The 20,280-nt window shown below is 39.4% G+C and overlaps 1 protein-coding gene across 1 annotated transcript in view; it reads left to right on the forward strand.

The window, feature by feature from the left end:
- TTN (titin) overlaps positions 1 to 20,280 on the forward strand; it is a 238,711-nt gene that overhangs the window by 66,979 nt on the left and 151,452 nt on the right. Inside the window, exons 72-104 of the mRNA XM_055719331.1 lie at positions 47 to 334; positions 467 to 754; positions 1,630 to 1,911; positions 2,595 to 2,873; positions 2,989 to 3,270; positions 3,416 to 3,694; positions 3,815 to 4,102; positions 4,322 to 4,600; positions 4,709 to 4,987; positions 5,063 to 5,341; positions 5,492 to 5,779; positions 5,954 to 6,241; positions 9,065 to 9,346; positions 9,628 to 9,906; positions 10,017 to 10,298; positions 10,424 to 10,702; positions 11,194 to 11,481; positions 11,632 to 11,910; positions 12,002 to 12,280; positions 12,379 to 12,657; positions 13,187 to 13,474; positions 13,627 to 13,914; positions 14,405 to 14,695; positions 15,455 to 15,742; positions 16,752 to 16,844; positions 16,967 to 17,249; positions 17,490 to 17,670; positions 18,022 to 18,111; positions 18,194 to 18,461; positions 18,559 to 18,819; positions 19,391 to 19,600; positions 19,702 to 19,779; positions 19,894 to 19,920. Of these exons, the coding sequence (XP_055575306.1) occupies positions 47 to 334; positions 467 to 754; positions 1,630 to 1,911; positions 2,595 to 2,873; positions 2,989 to 3,270; positions 3,416 to 3,694; positions 3,815 to 4,102; positions 4,322 to 4,600; positions 4,709 to 4,987; positions 5,063 to 5,341; positions 5,492 to 5,779; positions 5,954 to 6,241; positions 9,065 to 9,346; positions 9,628 to 9,906; positions 10,017 to 10,298; positions 10,424 to 10,702; positions 11,194 to 11,481; positions 11,632 to 11,910; positions 12,002 to 12,280; positions 12,379 to 12,657; positions 13,187 to 13,474; positions 13,627 to 13,914; positions 14,405 to 14,695; positions 15,455 to 15,742; positions 16,752 to 16,844; positions 16,967 to 17,249; positions 17,490 to 17,670; positions 18,022 to 18,111; positions 18,194 to 18,461; positions 18,559 to 18,819; positions 19,391 to 19,600; positions 19,702 to 19,779; positions 19,894 to 19,920 (8,292 nt within the window). The remainder of the gene's footprint in view (positions 1 to 46; positions 335 to 466; positions 755 to 1,629; positions 1,912 to 2,594; positions 2,874 to 2,988; positions 3,271 to 3,415; positions 3,695 to 3,814; positions 4,103 to 4,321; positions 4,601 to 4,708; positions 4,988 to 5,062; positions 5,342 to 5,491; positions 5,780 to 5,953; positions 6,242 to 9,064; positions 9,347 to 9,627; positions 9,907 to 10,016; positions 10,299 to 10,423; positions 10,703 to 11,193; positions 11,482 to 11,631; positions 11,911 to 12,001; positions 12,281 to 12,378; positions 12,658 to 13,186; positions 13,475 to 13,626; positions 13,915 to 14,404; positions 14,696 to 15,454; positions 15,743 to 16,751; positions 16,845 to 16,966; positions 17,250 to 17,489; positions 17,671 to 18,021; positions 18,112 to 18,193; positions 18,462 to 18,558; positions 18,820 to 19,390; positions 19,601 to 19,701; positions 19,780 to 19,893; positions 19,921 to 20,280) is intronic.

Genomic DNA, 20,280 nt, shown 5'->3' on the forward strand with positions numbered 1-20,280 from the left:
AAATTGCTTCCTGGGGTATATTTATCCTTTACTTGCTTTCTTCTAGAACGCAAACGGCCACCTTCCTTTGCAAGAAAATTAAAGGACATTGAGCACCCTGTTGGTTTACCCCTTAAATTTATGTGTCGTCTCAATGGCTCAGAACCTATTACTGTGACTTGGCATAAAGATGGTGTGCTGCTAAGTGATGACCACAATCTGCACACATCCTTTGTAGATAACGTTGCAGTGCTGCAGCTGGTGCGAACTGAGATGAATCATACTGGGCAGTACTCCTGCACAGCCAGCAATGCTGTAGGCACTGCCACCTCAAGTGCTAGGCTCACAGTGGCAGGTGTGTTGGCTTACAAAACTTTTGCCTGGATCACGGGCTCCTCCTTCCCATTTCATGCATGTGATGGTACCTGGATGTTGGATCAGCTTTTTCATGAGGTCTAAGTGTTATGTGGTTTTCTTGTGTTTCTAGAACCCAAGCAAGCACCAGTCTTTGACACCAAACCAGAATCTATCGATGTGCCTTTTGGAGAAAGTGCTGACTTTGAATGCCATGTTACTGGAGCCCAGCCAATACACATCACCTGGTCCAAGGATGGCCGGGAGATCCGAACTGGAGGAAACTTCAATATTACATTTGTAGCCAACATAGCTCACCTTCGAGTGCTCAGAGTTGGTAAAGGAGATTCTGGCCAATACACTTGCCAAGCTAGTAATGAAGCTGGGAAAGACTTTTGCTCAGCCCAACTCAGTGTCAAAGGTATTAAGGTTAAGTTGCCTTCATTTGTGTGTTCTCTTTTTCTTGGGTTAAGAGAACTCTTTGTTACTGAGTCTCATCTTCCACCCTTTACAGTCTGGAGATACATAGAAAGTAGCTTTCTGGAAAGCAGACATATACCGTGTAGTGAGCTTTTCCTATCATACTGTGTGGCGCTAGAAGCCTTGTGTGCCCACAAAATCTCCAAGGGGAATGGTCCTCTTGTGAAACTGTCTGGAGAGTTTCACTCACCCTGCATTTTACTTTGTCATTACTGCTTAAACTACAATCACAGTGGTATTGATACACAGCAATTACTATATGGAAAATGATATGGTAAATAGAACTACCTTGCATTTGTAGGCCAGCATTGGTGGCTCAGATTTGCTGAAGGTTTTCAACTGAATCGCTGATTTAATCTAGATAATGAATCACTTAAGTTCTTCATGCAGAAATATGTTTTAAAGATGTGTAAGCAAGTGAAACTATCCCTACCGTGTTTCTGCTGCGTCTGGGAATGAAGGGCTTGTCAAATCTTTCATGCTGGCCTGGGAATATTTTTGTGCCTCAAATGTAACAGCAAAATTTCCCTTGAGTGGAGCAGTCATTCTTCTTGTGGTTTTTACAGCTCCAGGTGTCTGACGCAGCAGGCTCCAGAGTTAGCAGAACATAGTTTTAGTTGTCTTTGCCTTCTTTTCTCTGTCTTGCATCTTTCCTTGAGAGGAAACTCTTGCTGGAGATGTAGCCAGCTGCTGTAGCAAGCTTACTTTGTTGTGCCCCAATACTCTTGTGCTCCCCATAAGTCTTGCTCAATGCTGTAGATTTTACACGGCAAACAGGTATACAGTCACTCTTTACATACTTACTCTGTTCTGCAGAACCTCCCAAGTTCGTCAAGAAGCCTGAAGCTCTACGGTTTGTGAAGCAAGGGGACACAGTGCAACTTGAATGTAAAATCAGTGGCACACCAGAGATCAGAACCATGTGGTACAAAAATGATCAGGCACTCCAGGCAAGCGACAGGCTCCACGTGTCCTTTGTAGACTCCATGGCAATGCTAACTATCTTGGATGCCAACACTGAAGATGCCGGCGATTACATATGTGAAGCCCATAACTCTGCTGGCACAGCCAGCTGCAGCACTTCAGTCACAGTGAAAGGTTAGCAGCATGGCTCCACACACCACTAGAATCCCTGGTTTCCAGGCCCAGTCCCAGCAGCACATACCCCTGGACAGGGAGCTGCTGCTATGGCAGTTGGTGGCTGCTGGGGCAGTGTCTCTCCAGGTGCTCTCACATTCAAATACCTCTGTGTTTAAGCAGCGGAGACCAAGCAGGAAATTGTGGTGGGTGTTCAGCACTGTGCAGCCATTCCCTTCTCTTCCCATTTAAACCAGTTGCAAGCTGAATAAGGCAAGCTTGTCAGATCACAAGGGCAGCATGAACTAGAGCGGAACACCAGCCATGGTGGGGGAGCTGGGCGTATTTTGCAGCCATCCCTCTACCTCCTCTTTATACCCAGTGATTCTGACAGGAATGAAATTTAAGACGGAAGAGGAGGCTGTGTTGCTAAGTCTTGCTGATGGTAGCTTTAAAGACTGGGAAGAGGCGGGGGAAGCTGGAATGTGGTCCTGGAAAGAGGGGAGAGTTGCTTTTGGGGAGGGGCACTGAGCACTGACTCCAAACAGATTTTTTTAGAGGTGATGCCACTTATTTGGAAGCTAAATTTGGGGATACAAGAATAAGTATAGGTCCCCTTCCTGAATATGTTTCCTCCTGCTACTATCCAGAAATCCACCCGGGGAAGCAGACTCACACATTATGATGTGATTCTTTTTTTATAGAACCACCTGTTTTTAGCAAAGTGCCAAGCCCTGTGGACACACTTAAAGGCTCAGATGTTATCCTCCAGTGTGAGATAGCAGGGACTCCACCCTTTGAGGTGGCTTGGTTCAAGGACCGGAGGCAGGTCAGGAGCAGCAAGAAATTCAAAGTGACAGCAAAGCATTCCGTTGCCAGCCTTCATATTCTCAATCTGGAATCTCAAGATACTGGAGAATATCAATGCAAAGCTATGAATGAGGTGGGAAGCGACACTTGCACCTGCCCGGTGAAATTCAAAGGTTTGTATGCTAAAGGATTAACAGCATCACAGCCCTCTTTTTCTGATACCCTGGTTGTCCCTCTTCCAAGCAGGCATGTGTAATTAACCCTCCTCTGCCGTGTTTTTGCCGTCAGAACCCCCACGCTTTACCAAGAAGCTGAGTGACACTGCAATCTTCGTCGGGGAGCCAACAGCCCTGCAGGCAGTGGTGGAAGGATCCCCACCAATTTCTGTTGTCTGGCTCAAGGACAAGGGTGAAGTTATTAGGGAGAGTGAAAATGTCCAGATGTGGTTTATGGACAACATTGCAACTCTTGAGATTGCCAGTGCAGAGGGAGCTGATGTGGGGAAATACATCTGTCAGATCAAAAATGATGCTGGCATGCGGGAGTGCTCTGCCTTTTTACAAGTCCTAGGTGGGTATAGCCTACTTCACAGATACTATGTCTTAAAGCTTGCTCAATTGCCTCTACAAGCCTTTGTTAACTGCTTATATCCTGTGCTTATTAGTTTGCGGGTAGATTTCCTGGTGACACACTGACCCCTCCCTTCCTATTTCAGAACCAGCAGTCATCTTAGAGAGGACCGAGCCAATCACAGTAATGGCTGGCAATCCTTTTACCTTGGAGTGCAAAGTAGGAGGAACACCTGAACTTGTCACCAGGTGGTATAAAGATGGCAGAGAACTAAGGAGTGACCGCAAATACCAAATTACTTTTTTCAACAACATATCCACTTTGAAAGTCTTTTCTGCGGACAGTGGAGACAGAGGCTTGTATACTTTTGAGGTGCACAATGAGGTGGGGGACAGCAGCTGCACTTCTTCAGTTGATGTTTCAGGTCAGCTCTATATCTTTGTTGTTCATGTTTGTCTTTAAAGGAAGCTTTTTCCCTTTTTCCTTCTCCCTGAAAAAAAAACCCAACACTGTTCTTTCTATTCTTCTGCCCTGTCCTTCTTAGATCGTCTTGTTCCTCCTTCATTCTCAAGAAAACTCAAGGAAACAAATGGGGTGCTGGGATCCTCAGTGCTTCTGGAATGCAAAGTGTCTGGCACCTCCCCCATATCTGTGGCCTGGTTTCAGGATGGGAATGAGATTGTTAGTGGAGAAAAATATGAAATCTCCTTCTTGGATAACGTTTGTGCTTTGAAGCTGAATGACCTGGATGTCACAGACACAGGGCCTTATACCTGTGTGGCAGCCAATGTGGCTGGATCTGATGAATGCAGTGCCTTCCTGACTGTACAAGGTCAGTGGAAGAATACTACAGCCCCTTCAACAAAATTCTTCTTCCCTTTTCTCTCCCTTCCCTCTGGTTTCCCATGGTTTCTTTTTTATGTTTTTTTCTGTTTCTCCCTCTTTCTCTCTTTTTTTTTTTTTTGACTGGGACCTGCTCCAGTTTTCCTCTCCTGTAGACACTCTCCTATTAACATCTTTATCCCTCTTCACTTCTTTGCATGATCCTTAGAACCACCTTCTTTTGTGAAGATACCTGATCCCCAGGAAGTTTTGCCTGGATCAAGCGTGACATTCACCAGCTACATCAAGGGCAGTACCCCCTTCAAAGTGACCTGGTTCCGAGGCATCAGGGAGCTGGTGCCGGACAGCAACTGCTCGATCTCCCTGGATGAGTCTATGGCACAGCTGCAGCTGTACAACGTGGAGCCAGACCACAGTGGGGACTATGCCTGTGTGGTCACAAATGATGCTGGCAGTGCCTCATGCACAACCCAACTCTTTGTTAAAGGTGTGTGTGTGGGTGTGGGTGTGTGTACACACAGGTACCTGCCTTCATGCTCTGCCTGGAGCCCTGCCACATCTGCCCTTCTCATTATTGATCTATACCTCCCCACAGAGCCTGCAGTCTTTGTGAAGAAATTAAGTGATTTCAGCGTGGAACAGGGGAAGTCCATTGTGCTGGAAAGTAGCTACATAGGCACCCCTCCTATTTCTGTCACGTGGAAAAAAAATGGCATGCTCATTGCTCAGTCTCCACGCTGCAGTGTTACAACTACTGACAAATCTGGCATTCTTGAAATCTTCAACAGCACCAAGAGTGATGAAGGCGAATACACCTGTGAGGTTGCAAATGAGGCTGGTGGGGATGTTTGCCACAGCCTTGTATCCATCTTAGGTATGCATCACCCCGATCCTCCTAAGTGATGCAGTGATGTTCTGCCTCTGTTCACCATGTTCTTTCCTTCCCTAGAACCACCCTACTTTGTTACGCATCTGGACCGTATGGAGGTGAAGGTTGGTGAGCCCTTGATCTTAAAATGCCAGATTGGTGGTACGCCAGAAATCAAAGTGTCCTGGTACAAAGATGACACCAAGCTCAGATCAACACAGGCTTACAAAATGCACTTCAAGAATAATGTGGCAACACTGGCATTCTCCACCGTGGAGGACAGTGATATTGGAGAATATATCTGCAAAGCAGAAAATAGCGTTGGCTTCGCCACCTCCACAGCTTCGCTTGTTGTTAAAGGTGATGGGCCAAGGGCCACTCCTTCCTGGGGTATTTTGTAGGAACTCTTTATTGTCTACACCAAGGGGTTCTTACTAATTTCAGAATTAATTAATTCTGGATTGACAGGGTGGATTCCTTCTTATAGTGGTGATTATTATTGTTTTGCAGAACGTGAACTTCCCCCTACATTCGCTAGAAAACTGAAAGATATTCAGGAGGTGATTGGTGCGCCAGTGACATTTGATTGCCGCATAAATGGCTCAAAGCCTATCCAGGTGTCTTGGTACAAGGATGGGGTTCTCTTAAGTGACAGCGATAACGTGCAATCAACCTTCTTAAATAACGTTGCTACTCTCCAGATCTTGCAAACTAGTATGGCTTACTGTGGCCAATATACTTGCTCAGCCCAAAATGCTCTGGGGACTGCATCTTCCAGTGCCAAACTTCTGCTCACAGGTTTGTAGCTCACACTCAAGCAAAGATCTTTTGTATGTCTTTGGTTTTTTTATTTCCTCACCCTTTTCCCCACTCTACCCATTGTATGATGGCCAGGGAGCATGAGCATGGCACAGTGACCTATGTGGTCAGGAGGGCTTGGTGGTAAGCTTTGCCATGCTTTCCTCTTTGCAGAACATCTACAGCCTCCCATCTTTGACATCAAGCCAGTATCTATTGATGTGGCACTAGGGGAAAGTGCAACCTTTAAGTGTCATGTGACTGGCTCTGCTCCCATGAGGATTACATGGACCAGAGACAACAGAGAGATCCGCCCAGGTGGCAACTACAAGATGACTCTGGTGGAAAACATGGCCAGCTTGACAGTTCTAAAAGTTGGTAAAGGGGATGCTGGACTCTACACATGTACTGCCAGCAACAGTGTTGGAAAGGACGCGTGCGCAGCTCAGCTAGCTGTACAAGGTATTGCTGTGAGCTTTACTGTTCATAAGGTTTTTCTCTGTAAGGCAGACACCTGGAAAACAAAGCCCTGAATGCAGACATCTGAGACTAACAACCTTTACAAGAGGCTACACTGAGATGTCTTACTTAATTTAAATATTATTGTAAAACTTAAATACTTAGTAATCTTTTTGGGGTTTTTTTTGTTTTGTTTTTGGGGTTTTTTTTTTGTGGCATAGGGCATGATTTGACTTACCAAAGGTATTCTTCCACTGAAACATTAACTCTGACTTACTGTGGTACCCTGTTGCGCCTTTATGAATGGTCTTGTTGGCCAGCAAAATCTGTCTTCCTTAGAGTCTTTCTCCAGCAGTGACATTCACTAAGTTGTCCAGGGGAGAGAAAGGTAACGGAGAAACTCAGTTCACTTACAAGATGTAAATGTTTTTTTACTGGGTGGGCAGCTCCTGCAAATAACTTTACTCCTTCACACGATAAAAACATTGAAAACTTCTGTTCTAGACAGCAAAACTGGAGGATCTGAGGGCAGACTTGGTGACAAATACCCATTCCGCCAACACTTCACTTCTCCACACAGTGTGTGGATTTTATACATTTCAGTGATCTAAATTTATGACTGGATCCAACTGTCTTGGTGCAAGTGACATTTGTATATTAATTTCCTCAGCGTAGGTGTGAACGTGGGATTTATTTATAGCTGCTCAATGTATCTCATTCTTACTGATTTTATGAAAGAACAAATGAAAATATACCACTTAAATCGTGCATGAGTTCAAATGTCCCTGTTGGTTTAGTGCTTTCTTTTTTAAAACTTCTATATGAATTGGGGGGATGTGTGAGGGAGGAACAAAGACATTTCAGGAGTAGATACTATTACTTATACTAAAACAAATAGCACAAGAAGCTGAACTACCACTAGGAATATTTTGTAATAATTGCTTGACAAATTTATTTCATAAATATAGATAGATCAGGTGGATTTGTGTGTGTGTGTGTATACACACGAGTATATTCTACCCATAGGGGTTTTTCTTGGTGTGGTGTGTGGCAGATTGAATTACCTGTAGCTTCAGTGGCAAGTAGAGATGCTGTTATTATGTAGTTTGACTTACAAAAATCATTGAAAGATTGTAGCAGGAAATCTAACCTCTTTAAAAGATTTAAAGCATGTGTCCACTGGAATCACAATTCTATTTATTATTAATGATAGCATTACTAATGTGTTCATTTTACCGGAGTTACCATTCATAAAATTATTCCAATTGTCCTGATTTATTTTCTTACTCTTCAACTCTTTATTCATAAAATACTGATATATTTTTTCCCCTCCAGGATTGTTATTTTCTTTTTTTATCCTGAACTTACTTCATGTAACTTATCCTGAACATACTTACTGGCACTCACTTCAATTCTTTAGAATTTACACAGTTTCCCCAGGGCTGTAAAATTAATGATTTTCACTGTTTTTCAGCCAGTTTCTATAGAACTTGGAAGGGCAAGCTCTTTGTGTGCATTTATTTGCACACATTTAATTTGAGCAGATGCTGTCTCACTTCTACAACGCACAGTTTTTTGTTTGTAGAATTAAGATCTTTTGTTCAACTACCCTTGAAAATGTCCCAAGTTTTTATTAACTTTCCCACTTTAACACCTAATGTTCCTAATCTGTAGCTTCAACAATCACTTTAGGTTCTAGAAACTACTTCACATTCTAAGTATATACCTTATTAACTCATATATCCTCATTTTTGGAAAGGAATGGAATTTGACTGTGACTATTCAGCAGCTGTTAGTATGCAGATAGATAATCATCTCTCTGTCAAAGTGAAATCTGATAGTAAATTACTAAGGTTCCAAGAGACCTTGTGTTAAAAAGCCATCATTTCTATTTTTAGAAACTCTAAGGAAGTTTTGTTACTAACAACATAGGATGTTCTGTAAATGTCCCACAGATTGAAGTAACCCACAATAAAATAGATATCCTTCCTACACTTTACAGACAGATGCACAAAGAGGTGCTTCATCCTGTTTTGCAGAGAGATTTGTTTGTTGTGCCCACATTACCACCTCTTCATTTTACTGGTTAAATCTTTGATCTATGAGCATTCAGCCTTCTGATTCTGAATCATCCTTATGGTACTTTTGATGAAATGTGTTAAACCTTCACTCCTTTCTCTCCTTACAGAACAAAATGCAACTGTCCGGTTTACTTTTCAGTCACAGGACTGTTAACACCAATTTGTGTAATACCAGCTATCTCATAATTCTTCCCAGTATGATTATTTTGAAATTCTTTGTTTTGCTACCTAAACTACTTAACCTTTATTCCTTATATGCACCTTTATGTTTGGCTTTACAATAAATGTGTGAAGGGTTATAATGTAGATACATTTATTGACTAGATCGATTGTTAATGACATATTAAGATATAAAGTAGTTGTTATAATGCCGAGCATAAATGCTGTTAATAAGATTTCTTGGCTGAAAAGTTTGGATTCTTGCATTTCCATCAGGCATTTTGATTACTTATGTATTGCAAGAGAATATTACTTAAAGAAAACCACATCAGCTATCTGTACTGAATACATAGAAGGAGAAGTAGAGTGGGACAATAAAGGAAAAAGTAACTGAAATTCAGAGAGAGAACTTGTTTCCTTCCTAATCTAGATTTTGGTCCAACTTGAAATGATCTAAATGAAAAAATTATAGCATTGTAAAATTAGAATGTTTGCATAAATTTACATTTTCTGTTACATATTTCCTTGCTTATTCAAAGAACCAGTGCAGTTTAAAGCATCATCTCCCCTCTTTTTGGCTTTGCAGAACCACCAAGATTTATTAAGAAACTAGACTCCTCAAGACTTGTGAAACAGCATGATTCCACTAAGTATGAATGCAAAATAGGTGGATCTCCAGAAATAAAAGTCACCTGGTACAAAGGTGAAACAGAGATTCATCCCAGCGAAAAATATAGAATGTCCTTTGTGGATTCAGTGGCAGTCATTGAAATGCACAACCTCAGTGTTGAAGACAGCGGTGATTATTCTTGTGAAGCTCAGAATCCAGCGGGTAGTGCAAGCACCAGTACCTCACTGAAAGTAAAAGGTCAGAATCCCAGTTCTTCCCTTACCTTTCTATCTGTATGAGTCCTCCTCTGTGGAAGAGTTGTTAATTCCCACTTTCTTCAGTTAGAGGCCAAGAGCTGTCTGAATATATGGTAAATCTCTTCCCTGTTATGCTGTGGGAGATCTTTCTTATTTATGGTTTGTCTTTGCTCTTCAGCATCAGAACAGCTACTTGCATAGTCTGTCCTCTTTAATCTCCTTTGCTCAAATAACACAAACTTTAAGCCTCTTTTTTTTTTCTTTTCTTTTTTTTTTCTTCAGCACCCCCTATTTTTACCAAGAAACCTCATCCAGTCCAGACCTTGAAAGGGTCTGATATTCACCTGGAATGTGAGCTTCAGGGCACTCCTCCATTCCAGATTTCATGGTATAAAGACAAACGAGAAATTCGGAGCAGCAAGAAGTACAAGATCATGTCTGAGAACTACCTTACTAGTATTCACATTCTCAGTGTGGATACTGCAGATGTTGGTGAATATCACTGTAAAGCTGTAAATGATGTGGGAAGTGACTCCTGTATTGGCTCTGTAACACTAAGAGGTTTGTATGAAGATTGGCACCTTCTTGGCATTTCATTGTTCCTGTCATACTCTTCCTACTTTTCCGCTCCTGGCGTGTTTTTTTACTGTTAAATATCTTCTCTTAAATAGCACCGCCAACCTTTGTGAAGAAGCTGAGTGATCTCACTGTTGTAGTTGGGGAGTCAATTGAACTGCAGGCTGCAGTAGAAGGATCACAGCCCATTTCTGTTCTGTGGTTAAAAGACAAAGGAGAAATCATTAGAGAAAGTGATAATCTCTGGATCTCCTATTCAGAAAATATTGCAACTATGAGGATTGGAAATGCAGAACCAGCCAATGCTGGGAAATACATTTGTCAGATAAAAAATGATGCTGGAGTTCAGGAATGCTTTGCCACGCTGACAGTGCTAGGTTGGTAGCATGGGATAAAAAACACAATGTGTTTTAAATTTTCACTTTAAAATTTCAAATTTTGTGATAGTAATAACTATTGCATTCTTGTTTTTAAAAATTGTGTGACTTGCATCTCATTACAGAACCTGCAGTCATTGTAGAGAAGCCAGGCCCAGTGAAAGTTACAGCTGGAGACTCTTGTACTCTGGAATGCACGGTAGACGGCACACCAGAGCTTACTGCTAGGTGGTTTAAGGATGGGAATGAACTGTCCACAGATCATAAATACAAAATCAGTTTCTTCAATAAAGTATCTGGGCTTAAGATCCTCAATGCAGGACTAGAAGACAGTGGAGAATATACTTTTGAGGTGAAAAACAGTGTTGGTAAAAGCAGCTGCACAGCTTCAGTGCATGTTTCAGGTTAGTTGACTATTCTTTTTGAGTCACATCTGATCCTATAGTTCCTTTACAAAGCCTTCAGACAGCAAACTTTCTCATGACTGGCAGCCTGAGAAACTCATTGGTTGTATAATCTTAGGAGCGCTTGGCATGCCACTTTGTCAGGCATCAAGAATAAATGCCTACCTAACCTCTGAGGGGTGGGAGCTGTCGCAAGGGCTTGATTTCTTCAGCTTTAATCTACCTGTCTGCTTGGACAGCTGGCATAACATTGTTGCTTACGAAAAAGAGCTGCAAAAATAAAAGGTGTCCGTCAAAAGTTTGAATGAAAGCTCCAGCATGTGTCTAACCATCAACCTATCTATTTTTTCAATGACTTGGGTGCATAGGAGCAGATTGCTAAAGCAGTTATATCAAAATAAAGTTAACTGATTTTACTATGCATGGGGAAGTTTCTGCATTTTAAGCTTCTGTATGGTAATACTAATTTTTTTTTTTTTAAACAAATGCAGATCGTATTATACCTCCTTCTTTCACAAGAAAACTGAAAGAAACATATGGTCAGCTGGGTTCTTCTGCTGTACTAGAGTGCAAAGTTTATGGTTCACCACCTATTCTTGTTTCCTGGTTTCATGATGGACAAGAGATTACCAGTGGAGACAAGTATCAGGCTACCCTTACAGACAATACCTGTTCTCTGAAAGTGAATGCACTTCAGGAATCTGATGTTGGAACTTACTTGTGCACAGCTACTAACGTAGCAGGGTCTGATGAATGCAGCGCATTTTTGAGTGTTAGAGGTCAGTATCAATAAGAAGTCAGAGTCAGAGGGCACAAATTTATTTTCAAAAAGACTTCATTCTTGGTTTTGTTACATATTTCTGATTACTATACTCTTCATCAGAAATTCAAATGTACTTCTTCTCTGTCTGTTTTATTTGCATACTTAGAACCGCCATCTTTTGTGAAGAAACCTGAAACACTGAATGTTTTATCTGGGGCAAATGTGACCTTTACCAGTATCATAAAAGGTTCCTCTCCATTGGAAGTTAAATGGTTTAGAGGTAGCGTTGAGCTAGTACCAGGAAACAGATGCAGTATCACCTTGCAAGATTCAATTGCAGAACTGGAGCTGTTTGATGTACATCCACTTCAGAGTGGAGACTACACCTGCCAGGTCTCTAATGAGGCAGGGAAGATTTCTTGCACAGCACGTCTTTTTGTCAAAGGTTTGTCCAGGCTACTGTTTCTTATGCTCCTTATGCTTCTGAAAATAATCTCTTGGCTTTAAATTTCTTTTCTTCCCGTTGTTCCTTATAGAACCAGCCAAATTTGTGAAGAAGGTGAATGATTTAAGTGTAGAGAAAGGGAAAAATTTAATCTTGGAATGCACATATACGGGTACTCCACCAATTTCAGTGACATGGAAGAAAAACGGAGTAAAAATAACACACTCTGAAAAGTGTAACATCACCACTACAGAAACATCTGCCATACTGGAAATCCCTAGTAGCAAACTACAAGATCAGGGGCAATATTCTTGTCATATTGAAAATGAGTCTGGACAAGATAATTGTCATGGTGCAGTCACAATACTAGGTGCGTCAAGCTACCATCACTTAATCAAGTGTTATTTGAACTACTAATGGTCATTGTGCAATACCTTTCTATGCTAACTGTGTGTGTTTGTTCTTCAGAACCACCTTACTTCGTTAGACCCCTGGAGCCAGTGCAGGTGACTGTTGGGGATTCTGCATCCTTACAGTGTCAGGTTGCTGGAACACCAGAAATGATTGTATCATGGTACAAAGGAGATACAAAGCTGAGAGGAACTGCTACTGTGAAAATGCACTTCAAAAACCAAGTTGCCACTCTGGTTTTCAGCCAAGTAGACAGTACTGACAGTGGAGAGTACATCTGCAAAGTAGAAAACACTATTGGGGAGGCTGCTTCATCGTCTTTGCTGACAGTTCAAGGTGAATATTTCATTTTAAGAAGTAGGAAATGACCTATTTTTCTTAACTATGCTTTGCTATTTCAAAAAAACAAAGATCACCTTTTCCTTCTTAAACACACTACTATTTTCTGATGTGTAAGATACCCCATGGCACTGTCTTACATCAGCAAAGGCCTACCAGTAAAGCTAATCAAAAGACATCTCTTACTGACCACAGCTTTTCTGTAGGGATACAAGCTTTTGCATCTTCCTTCCCCACTGAGGATATGGCTTTGATCATTTCCACTGTTGTCAGTCCTGAGGGTTAAATACGCTCACTGGGTGTAACTGAGGACAGAATGGTCATGTATTTTGCTGCAACCATATGCACAGCACTCTTTTCACATCAGATTCCAAATAAATGATATGCTGAATAACATTTTTAATTGGAAGTTATGATCAAAAATCCAGCATACTCCACAGTATATTAGGCAGTGGTTACTGGTGAGTACAGCAACAAGTGCGTATCTTCTGGAAGCCCTCACTGTACAATACCTGTTTCCTTACAGAGCGTAAACTTCCTCCTTCTTTTACACGAAAATTGAGAGATGTTCATGAAACTGTTGGCTTACCAGTTACATTTGATTGCGGCATTGCTGGTTCAGAACCTATTGAAGTATCTTGGTTTAAAGACGGTGTACGTGTAAAAGAGGACTACAATGTTCACACATCCTTCATAGATAATGTAGCAGCTCTCCAGATTTTGAAGACAGATAGGAGCCTTATTGGGCAATATACCTGCACAGCTACCAATGCCATCGGGACTGCTTCTTCTAGCGGAAGGCTTGTCCTTACAGGTTGGTGGGCTGTGAAATATTTAATAGAAATATCTTAAAACTCACTTTTGCTTTATATATGGATTTAATATTGTACAAATATTTATTTCACAGAGGCTTAAAGCAAATTGAGATTTTTAAAGTGATGCTTTTTTATTTCTTTCACTCTTCAGAAGGGAAGACTCCTCCATTCTTTGACATCCCAATTACACCTCTGGATGGTATTATTGGAGAAACTGCTGACTTTGAGTGTCACATTTCTGGAACACAGCCTATTAAAGTCACTTGGGCAAAAGATAACCAAGAGATTAGAACAGGAAGAAACTACCAGATCAGTTATGTAGACAACACAGCCCGCTTGACCATCTTGAAAGTTGACAGAGGAGACTCTGGAAAGTATACGTGCTATGCTAGCAATGAAGTTGGAAAAGACTCTTGCACAGCTCAACTGACTGTTAAAGGTACTGAGTGCATAGTACATTGTGTGCACATTTTTCTTCCTTTAATTGTAAAGGAATTAGCCTTTTTTCTGCAAGATAAGTTTGAGAAAAACTTCTGAGATACCCGTAGGTCTCTTAAGGGAATTAGGAAGGGTCAATAATAACAAGAGAAATGAAAGAATATTTTCTTCAGTCTAGTTTCTTTATAGGCTTTGGCCCATTTCTTTCTTGAGAACTAAAAAAAAAATCCTCTTTTTTTTTTAATGGCATTTGACTTAAATCGATTTAGGAGGATTATTTTTCAAATAGGAAGATCTACTCTGACAGTAACTGTAAGAGCAAGATACCTGCTCTTTATCTTACCATACTTTCAATTTTTTAAAAAATCCTATTTAAATAAGAGTAAATATCAATTCCCCAATATTCAGATTTTTCTTGAAACATTTTCTTTAGAATTTTTAATTTCAGGTTTGATTCTTAGAAATTGAATAATATATTCTTTTTTTTACAGAACGAAAAACTCCACCTACTTTTACTAAGAAATTATCTGAAGCAGTAGAAGAAACAGAAGGGAATGAACTTAAACTTGAGGGCCGTGTTTCTGGCTCTCAGCCTTTGACTGTTGCTTGGTATAAAAACAATCAGGAAGTTTATTCAAGCCCTCATTGTGAAATATCTTTCAAAAACAATACCTTACTTTTCCATATAAAGAGTGTAGAGCAATCAGATGCTGGTTTATATACCTGTAAAGTGTCCAATGAAGCAGGAAGCGTGTTGTGTACATCTTCTGTTGTTATCAGAGGTTAGTTGAAGTCTTATTTTTCTTTCTTACTTTTCTTTGTTGTATGTTAGCTGCAAATATACAGCTTCTATCTTATGAGCTGGTTTTTCTTACTCTGACAGCAGTAATTTGTCCATAGATGGGCAAGATAAAACTGAGTTAAACCCCCAAAAGAAGGAATTATTTCAATTTTGTATACTAATGAATTAAAATTTTTTCGGGGGGGGGGGGGGATCTTCTTTGGGGCTTCTTTTTCAATATTTGCTGTGACTAATATGAAGTGAACATTGACATCTGACATTTTTGTTGAATTTTTAATCATTCTCTTTTCATGGAGTAACAGTTTTTCTGTGCAATTACATCTAAGATTGTGCAGCCTTGACAGTGTGATTTGGCAGCATGGCCTTTCATCATAATACTCTTGCAAGAGATTGCATATATTGCATATTTGTTTCTTTAAAGGTGCTTATACAGTTTTGCAGCCTAATAGTGGTGCTTTAGCTATTACGTTATTTTTTGCATGTGAATGTCCTTGCTGTGTGGAGAAAAGACTTCTTTTCTGAAGAAAACCTGGAGATTTCTTGCACGTCTGCATAGAAAACATACTCTCTTGATGTTTTTTCCATTTTCTAAAACTATGATTGACATTCTCAGACTTCTGTTTATCCTCCTTCATTCCTTGACATTGTCTTCTTAAGAATCACATGTATCTCTTTTCTCTTATGTTCTTAATCATACTTTCCTTCTTTGAGTATTTACTCCAGCATTTTCGTGTTCCAGAACCTCAAAAGCCTCCAGTTTTTGACCAGCCTCTTCAGCCAGCAGCAGCAGAGGAAGGTGATACTGTACAGCTCAGCTGCCATGTCCAAGGATCTCAGCCAATCCGGATTCAGTGGCTGAAGGCAGGGAGAGAAATAAGAGTTTCAGACAGATGCAACTTCAGCTTTGCTAATGGAGTAGCTCTTCTGGAACTTGCTGCAGTTACCAAATCTGATTCAGGAGAATATGTATGCAAAGCTTCAAATGCAGCTGGCACTGATACTTGCAAATCTAAAGTAACAGTTAAAGGTACAGTAATATGGAGAAAATCAAGGCATATGATGAAAATTTAAAACAAAATTCCATCTTTTGTTTTCTGTGGAATACAAATATTAATAATCTAATTGCAAACAGTTAGTACATTTTAGTTCTTTGCAGAACTGTGCAATCTGGGAAGACGGTATATGTAACAATAATTTAAATATCAATAGTGACATAAACAGTGGAGATCAGTGTCAAATCAATAGTACATTCTCACCAAAAAGATTAAAAATTTAGTTTCTAGATCTAAACACCAAATTCAAGAAAAATGCAAGCTAAATGAATGAAACTACTTGGACATGCATATTCTGTGGAAAGTATAGAAACAGTATAATAAAGGAAGATACAAAAATAATTTGATTGAGTGTGTAGCCTTAGAGGCTAATTGCTTCAGGACTACTACAACGCTAAGGCATTTTGACCTTTTAACTGAAAGTAAGTATTGTCTAATCATGAATCTTTACATGGAGGTCTTGCCTTACCGTTGCATAAAAGACATGAGTTCAGTAAGATATAGAAATAATATCTTTTTCTATAATATACAAAATAATAATTGGCTAGCCACAAGGCTAAGAACAATGCAAAAGAAACAAAGAATTAACAGATCACTGATAAAAAAATGCAAGTAACTCTGAGGGTGTAATTTCCAGAAATAGACAGAAAAGAGAATACCTTACTAAATACTGATACATTTTAGAAAACAAGGATTCTTATTTGCATATCCATCTATGAGTTTGCATCCATGCAGAATGTAAATGACCTGACTGAAGTTAATGAACAGCACAATATGGCCCACAATGTTCAGTTTCATCTCGGAAGTAAAATACAAGTTAATTAAAACAATATGAAAGTATTTTGCATTTTTTCTCTTGCATAATATTTTGTTCCACCTCTGTAATTAATTGCTTTTTTATAATCCCTTTGGAAGCATTATCACTTGTGAGCATAAAATATTACATTAAACCATCTGTTTAAATTGTTTGACTCTGTTTTTTAGAAAAACCAGCAGCTGCACCAGCAGCTAAGAAAGCAGAAGTGGAAGGAAAACTTTATTTTGTGTCAGAGCCTCAGAGTATCAAAGTCATGGAAAGTAAGAACTCTTTTCAAAAAAGTACATTGTCTTCTATTTGCCTACACCTTTTGTTTGAGATTACGTCTTGCTGTCATAAACAGCTGGAAAGACTTAGCTTCCTCATTTGCATCTTTCTGCAGAGACTGTGGCAACCTTTTTTGCAAAAGTTGGAGGAGACCCAATTCCAAATGTTAAATGGTTGAAGGGAAAATGGAGGCAACTCAACCAGGGAGGTCGCATTATAATTCAGCAGAGAGGAGATGAAGCTAAACTAGAAATAAAGGATGCAATAAAAACTGATTCTGGCATGTACAAATGTGTAGCTTTTAACCAACATGGTGAAATTGAGAGGAGTGTAAACCTACAAGTTGAAGAAAGAAAGAAAGAAGTTGTTGAAGGCGATCTCAGGGCAAAACTAAAAAGGTATATGGAAAGTTTTTATAAATCTGTTATCAACACAGAAGAAATGTTTTTATTGTATATATCTCAGATCAAGATATGATTTTTAATATTCATTAAATATTAATAACTGTACTAAAAATAGAAGCACCTGACTAAAGGGGTCCGCTGCACATTGCAGCTCTCAGCCAATTCATTTTTTCAGTGAACAGCTTTCTAGGAATGAAGCATTGTATATTTAACTTACATCATTGATTTGAATAGCACTCCAACAAAAAAGAAGGAAGCGGAAGAGCAACCTATTGATATCCTGGAACTTCTCAAAAATGTAGATCCCAAAGAATATGAGAAATATGCTCGCATGTATGGAATTACAGATTTCCGTGGCCTCCTGCAAGCCTTTGAGTTACTAAAGCAAACCCAAGCAGAAGAAAGCCATAGATTGGTAAGATATAGCATGACTGCAGCTTTGGCTTTGTTACATCTAACATGGTTTCTCTGAACAGACTTGGTGTCCACGCTCTGATTTTACTGTGTGTGCAGGAATTTCTGGTTCCTCATTAGGTCTTTGAGTTCTCAATTTCTTGCATGCTCAAACCCAGGAAGGAGGAATGGGCCTTCTGGCAAAGTATGTCCTAGCTTCACAACTTGGCTGCAATTTTTAAGATGGGAAGATAACACTAGTTACAATACAGTTACAGAAAATTTGATGTAGGAACCAGTTCTATGTTGAACAAACATGACAGCTTGACATTTAACATCCTTTAATTTTTGAGTACTTTCTGCCTTTTTACAGGAAATTGAGCTCACAGAAAAAGCTCAAAGAGAAGATCAGGAGTTTGATGAACTTGTAGCTTTTATTCAGCAACGACTCTCACAGACAGAGGTAACAAATTTTTGGACTGATTTGTGAAACATTCAAACCCAAAACAGGGAACCTAAAACTAATTTAAGCTACTATTTTTCAGCCTATTACTCTGATCAGAGACATTGAAAATCAGACAGTTTTAACAGATGAGGATGCTATCTTTGAATGTGAGATTAAAATTAACTATCCAGAAATTAAACTTTCATGGTACAAAGGAACACAGAAACTGGACTCCAATGACAAATACGAAATTAGAATTGAAGGTGATCGCCACATACTGAGAATCAGGAACTGCCAACTTGAAGATCAGGGAAATTTCAGAATAGTGTGCGGACCACACATTGCCAGTGCCAGGCTAACTGTGATTGGTAAGTGTACTTTTGAAGTATGCATTTGAATTAATTTACACTTTAAGTATTTCACTGTCTGATGTCTGCTAAAATGTATGTTTTAACATGCTAATAGAACCTGCAGTTGAACGGCATCTTCATGACACTACTTTCAAGGAAGGAAACACATGCACGCTGTCTTGTCAGTTCTCTATCCCAAATGCCAAGTCTCAGTGGTATAGAAATGGGAGACCCATTAAGATAGGAGGGAGATACTCAACACAAGTCTCTGACAAAGTACACAAACTCATCATCAAGGATGTTAGAACAGAAGACCAGGGACAGTATACCTGCAAGCTTGATAATCTAGAAACAACTGCAGATCTGGCCATTGAAGGTTTGTAAACAGATATAGAATCTTTTTATTGCAGTATTGATAAACAGTTTCTGGATGTTCCGTTAACAGTACAATTGAAAATGCAAGGAATTTCTTAAAGACATATTCCCAAATTTGGAAATGGACTAAACAAGAAATTTTGCTGTCCTTTCTCTTTGAACAATATGAGACATACTTGTGTAAGTTAGTATTTTTGACTAAATCATCATTGTTAATGTCCCCTGGCCCTCAAACAATCTGAGTCATACTTGCTTTTGTTTTCTTTTTCTCTGATATTCTTATATTTTCCTTGGACTTCCTCTTTTTCTTGTTCTTCACCTTTAATTTCCTTAATGGCTTCTCTTGTATAATTTATCTGCACAGCAATCTTGTTATAGTTGTACTCTTACGTCTTCTTCATTCTTACATAGAAAACTTCATAGAAGATGGAATCTCTTTTTCTTACTCTTTCAAGATCTATTGTTATTATCTCTTAATATAATGTACTTATGAAAACAAAGAAAAGGAATTAGATAAGCTAAATGGCCTGGTGGCGCATAACAATTGGTTTATTTTTTGTTTCTAAAAACAGCGGAACCAATTCAATTCACAAAGAGCATCCAGAACATTGTAGTGAGTGAACACCAGTCTGCAACCTTTGAGTGTGAGGTGTCTTTTGACGATGCAATTGTGACATGGTATAAAGGCCCCACTGAACTGAGAGAGAGCCCCAAGTACAGCTTCAGAAGTGAAGGTCGCTGTCATTATATGACTATTCACAATGTTAATGCAGAAGATGAAGGTAAAAATGCATGGAATATTTGTGCTGATGCCATTCTTTTATTGGGTTTTGTTGTCTTTTTTTAGTGATAAAGGCATATAAATATCTCTTGGCTGTTACAGGTGTATATTCTGTAATTGCTCGTCTTGAACCAAGAGGAGAAGCAAGAAGCACTGCAGAGCTCTATCTGGTAACCAAAGGTTAGCAAATTTGCTAAACAAATTTGTGATGATAGCCATCTGCACATTTGTGAATTTGAAACATGATTCTGGAAAAATAAGTACTCCTAAAAGAAATCTAATATTCTTTTGCAGAAATCAAACTGGAGTTGAAGCCACCAGGTAAAGATCATGAGCAAGACTGGCACAAGATCTTTCTATACTCTGTCATAAATTTGGTTCATTGCTTTGCTTTACTTTTTATTTTCAAATCCTTTTTTCCTGGCTATAGTACATCAAACCTACCACCTGAAAAAATATTCCTCATCCATAGATATAAGGAACTATTTATTCTCATAAATAGTGGCAATGAATACTCTGATAACTCCAAATTCAGTGATATTAATGTGCCTGGGTCCTATTTTGTACAATATGGGAAGCCACATTCTTTAAAACACAAAAGTTTAATTTATTTTTTGAATGACTGAGAAATAAAACAATGAAGAGGTACCAATGAATAGATTCAATGTCCTCTGCACAACT

This window comes from Falco cherrug, chromosome 8 (genome assembly GCF_023634085.1).
Source record: "Falco cherrug isolate bFalChe1 chromosome 8, bFalChe1.pri, whole genome shotgun sequence".
Lineage (NCBI taxonomy): Eukaryota > Metazoa > Chordata > Aves > Falconiformes > Falconidae > Falco > Falco cherrug.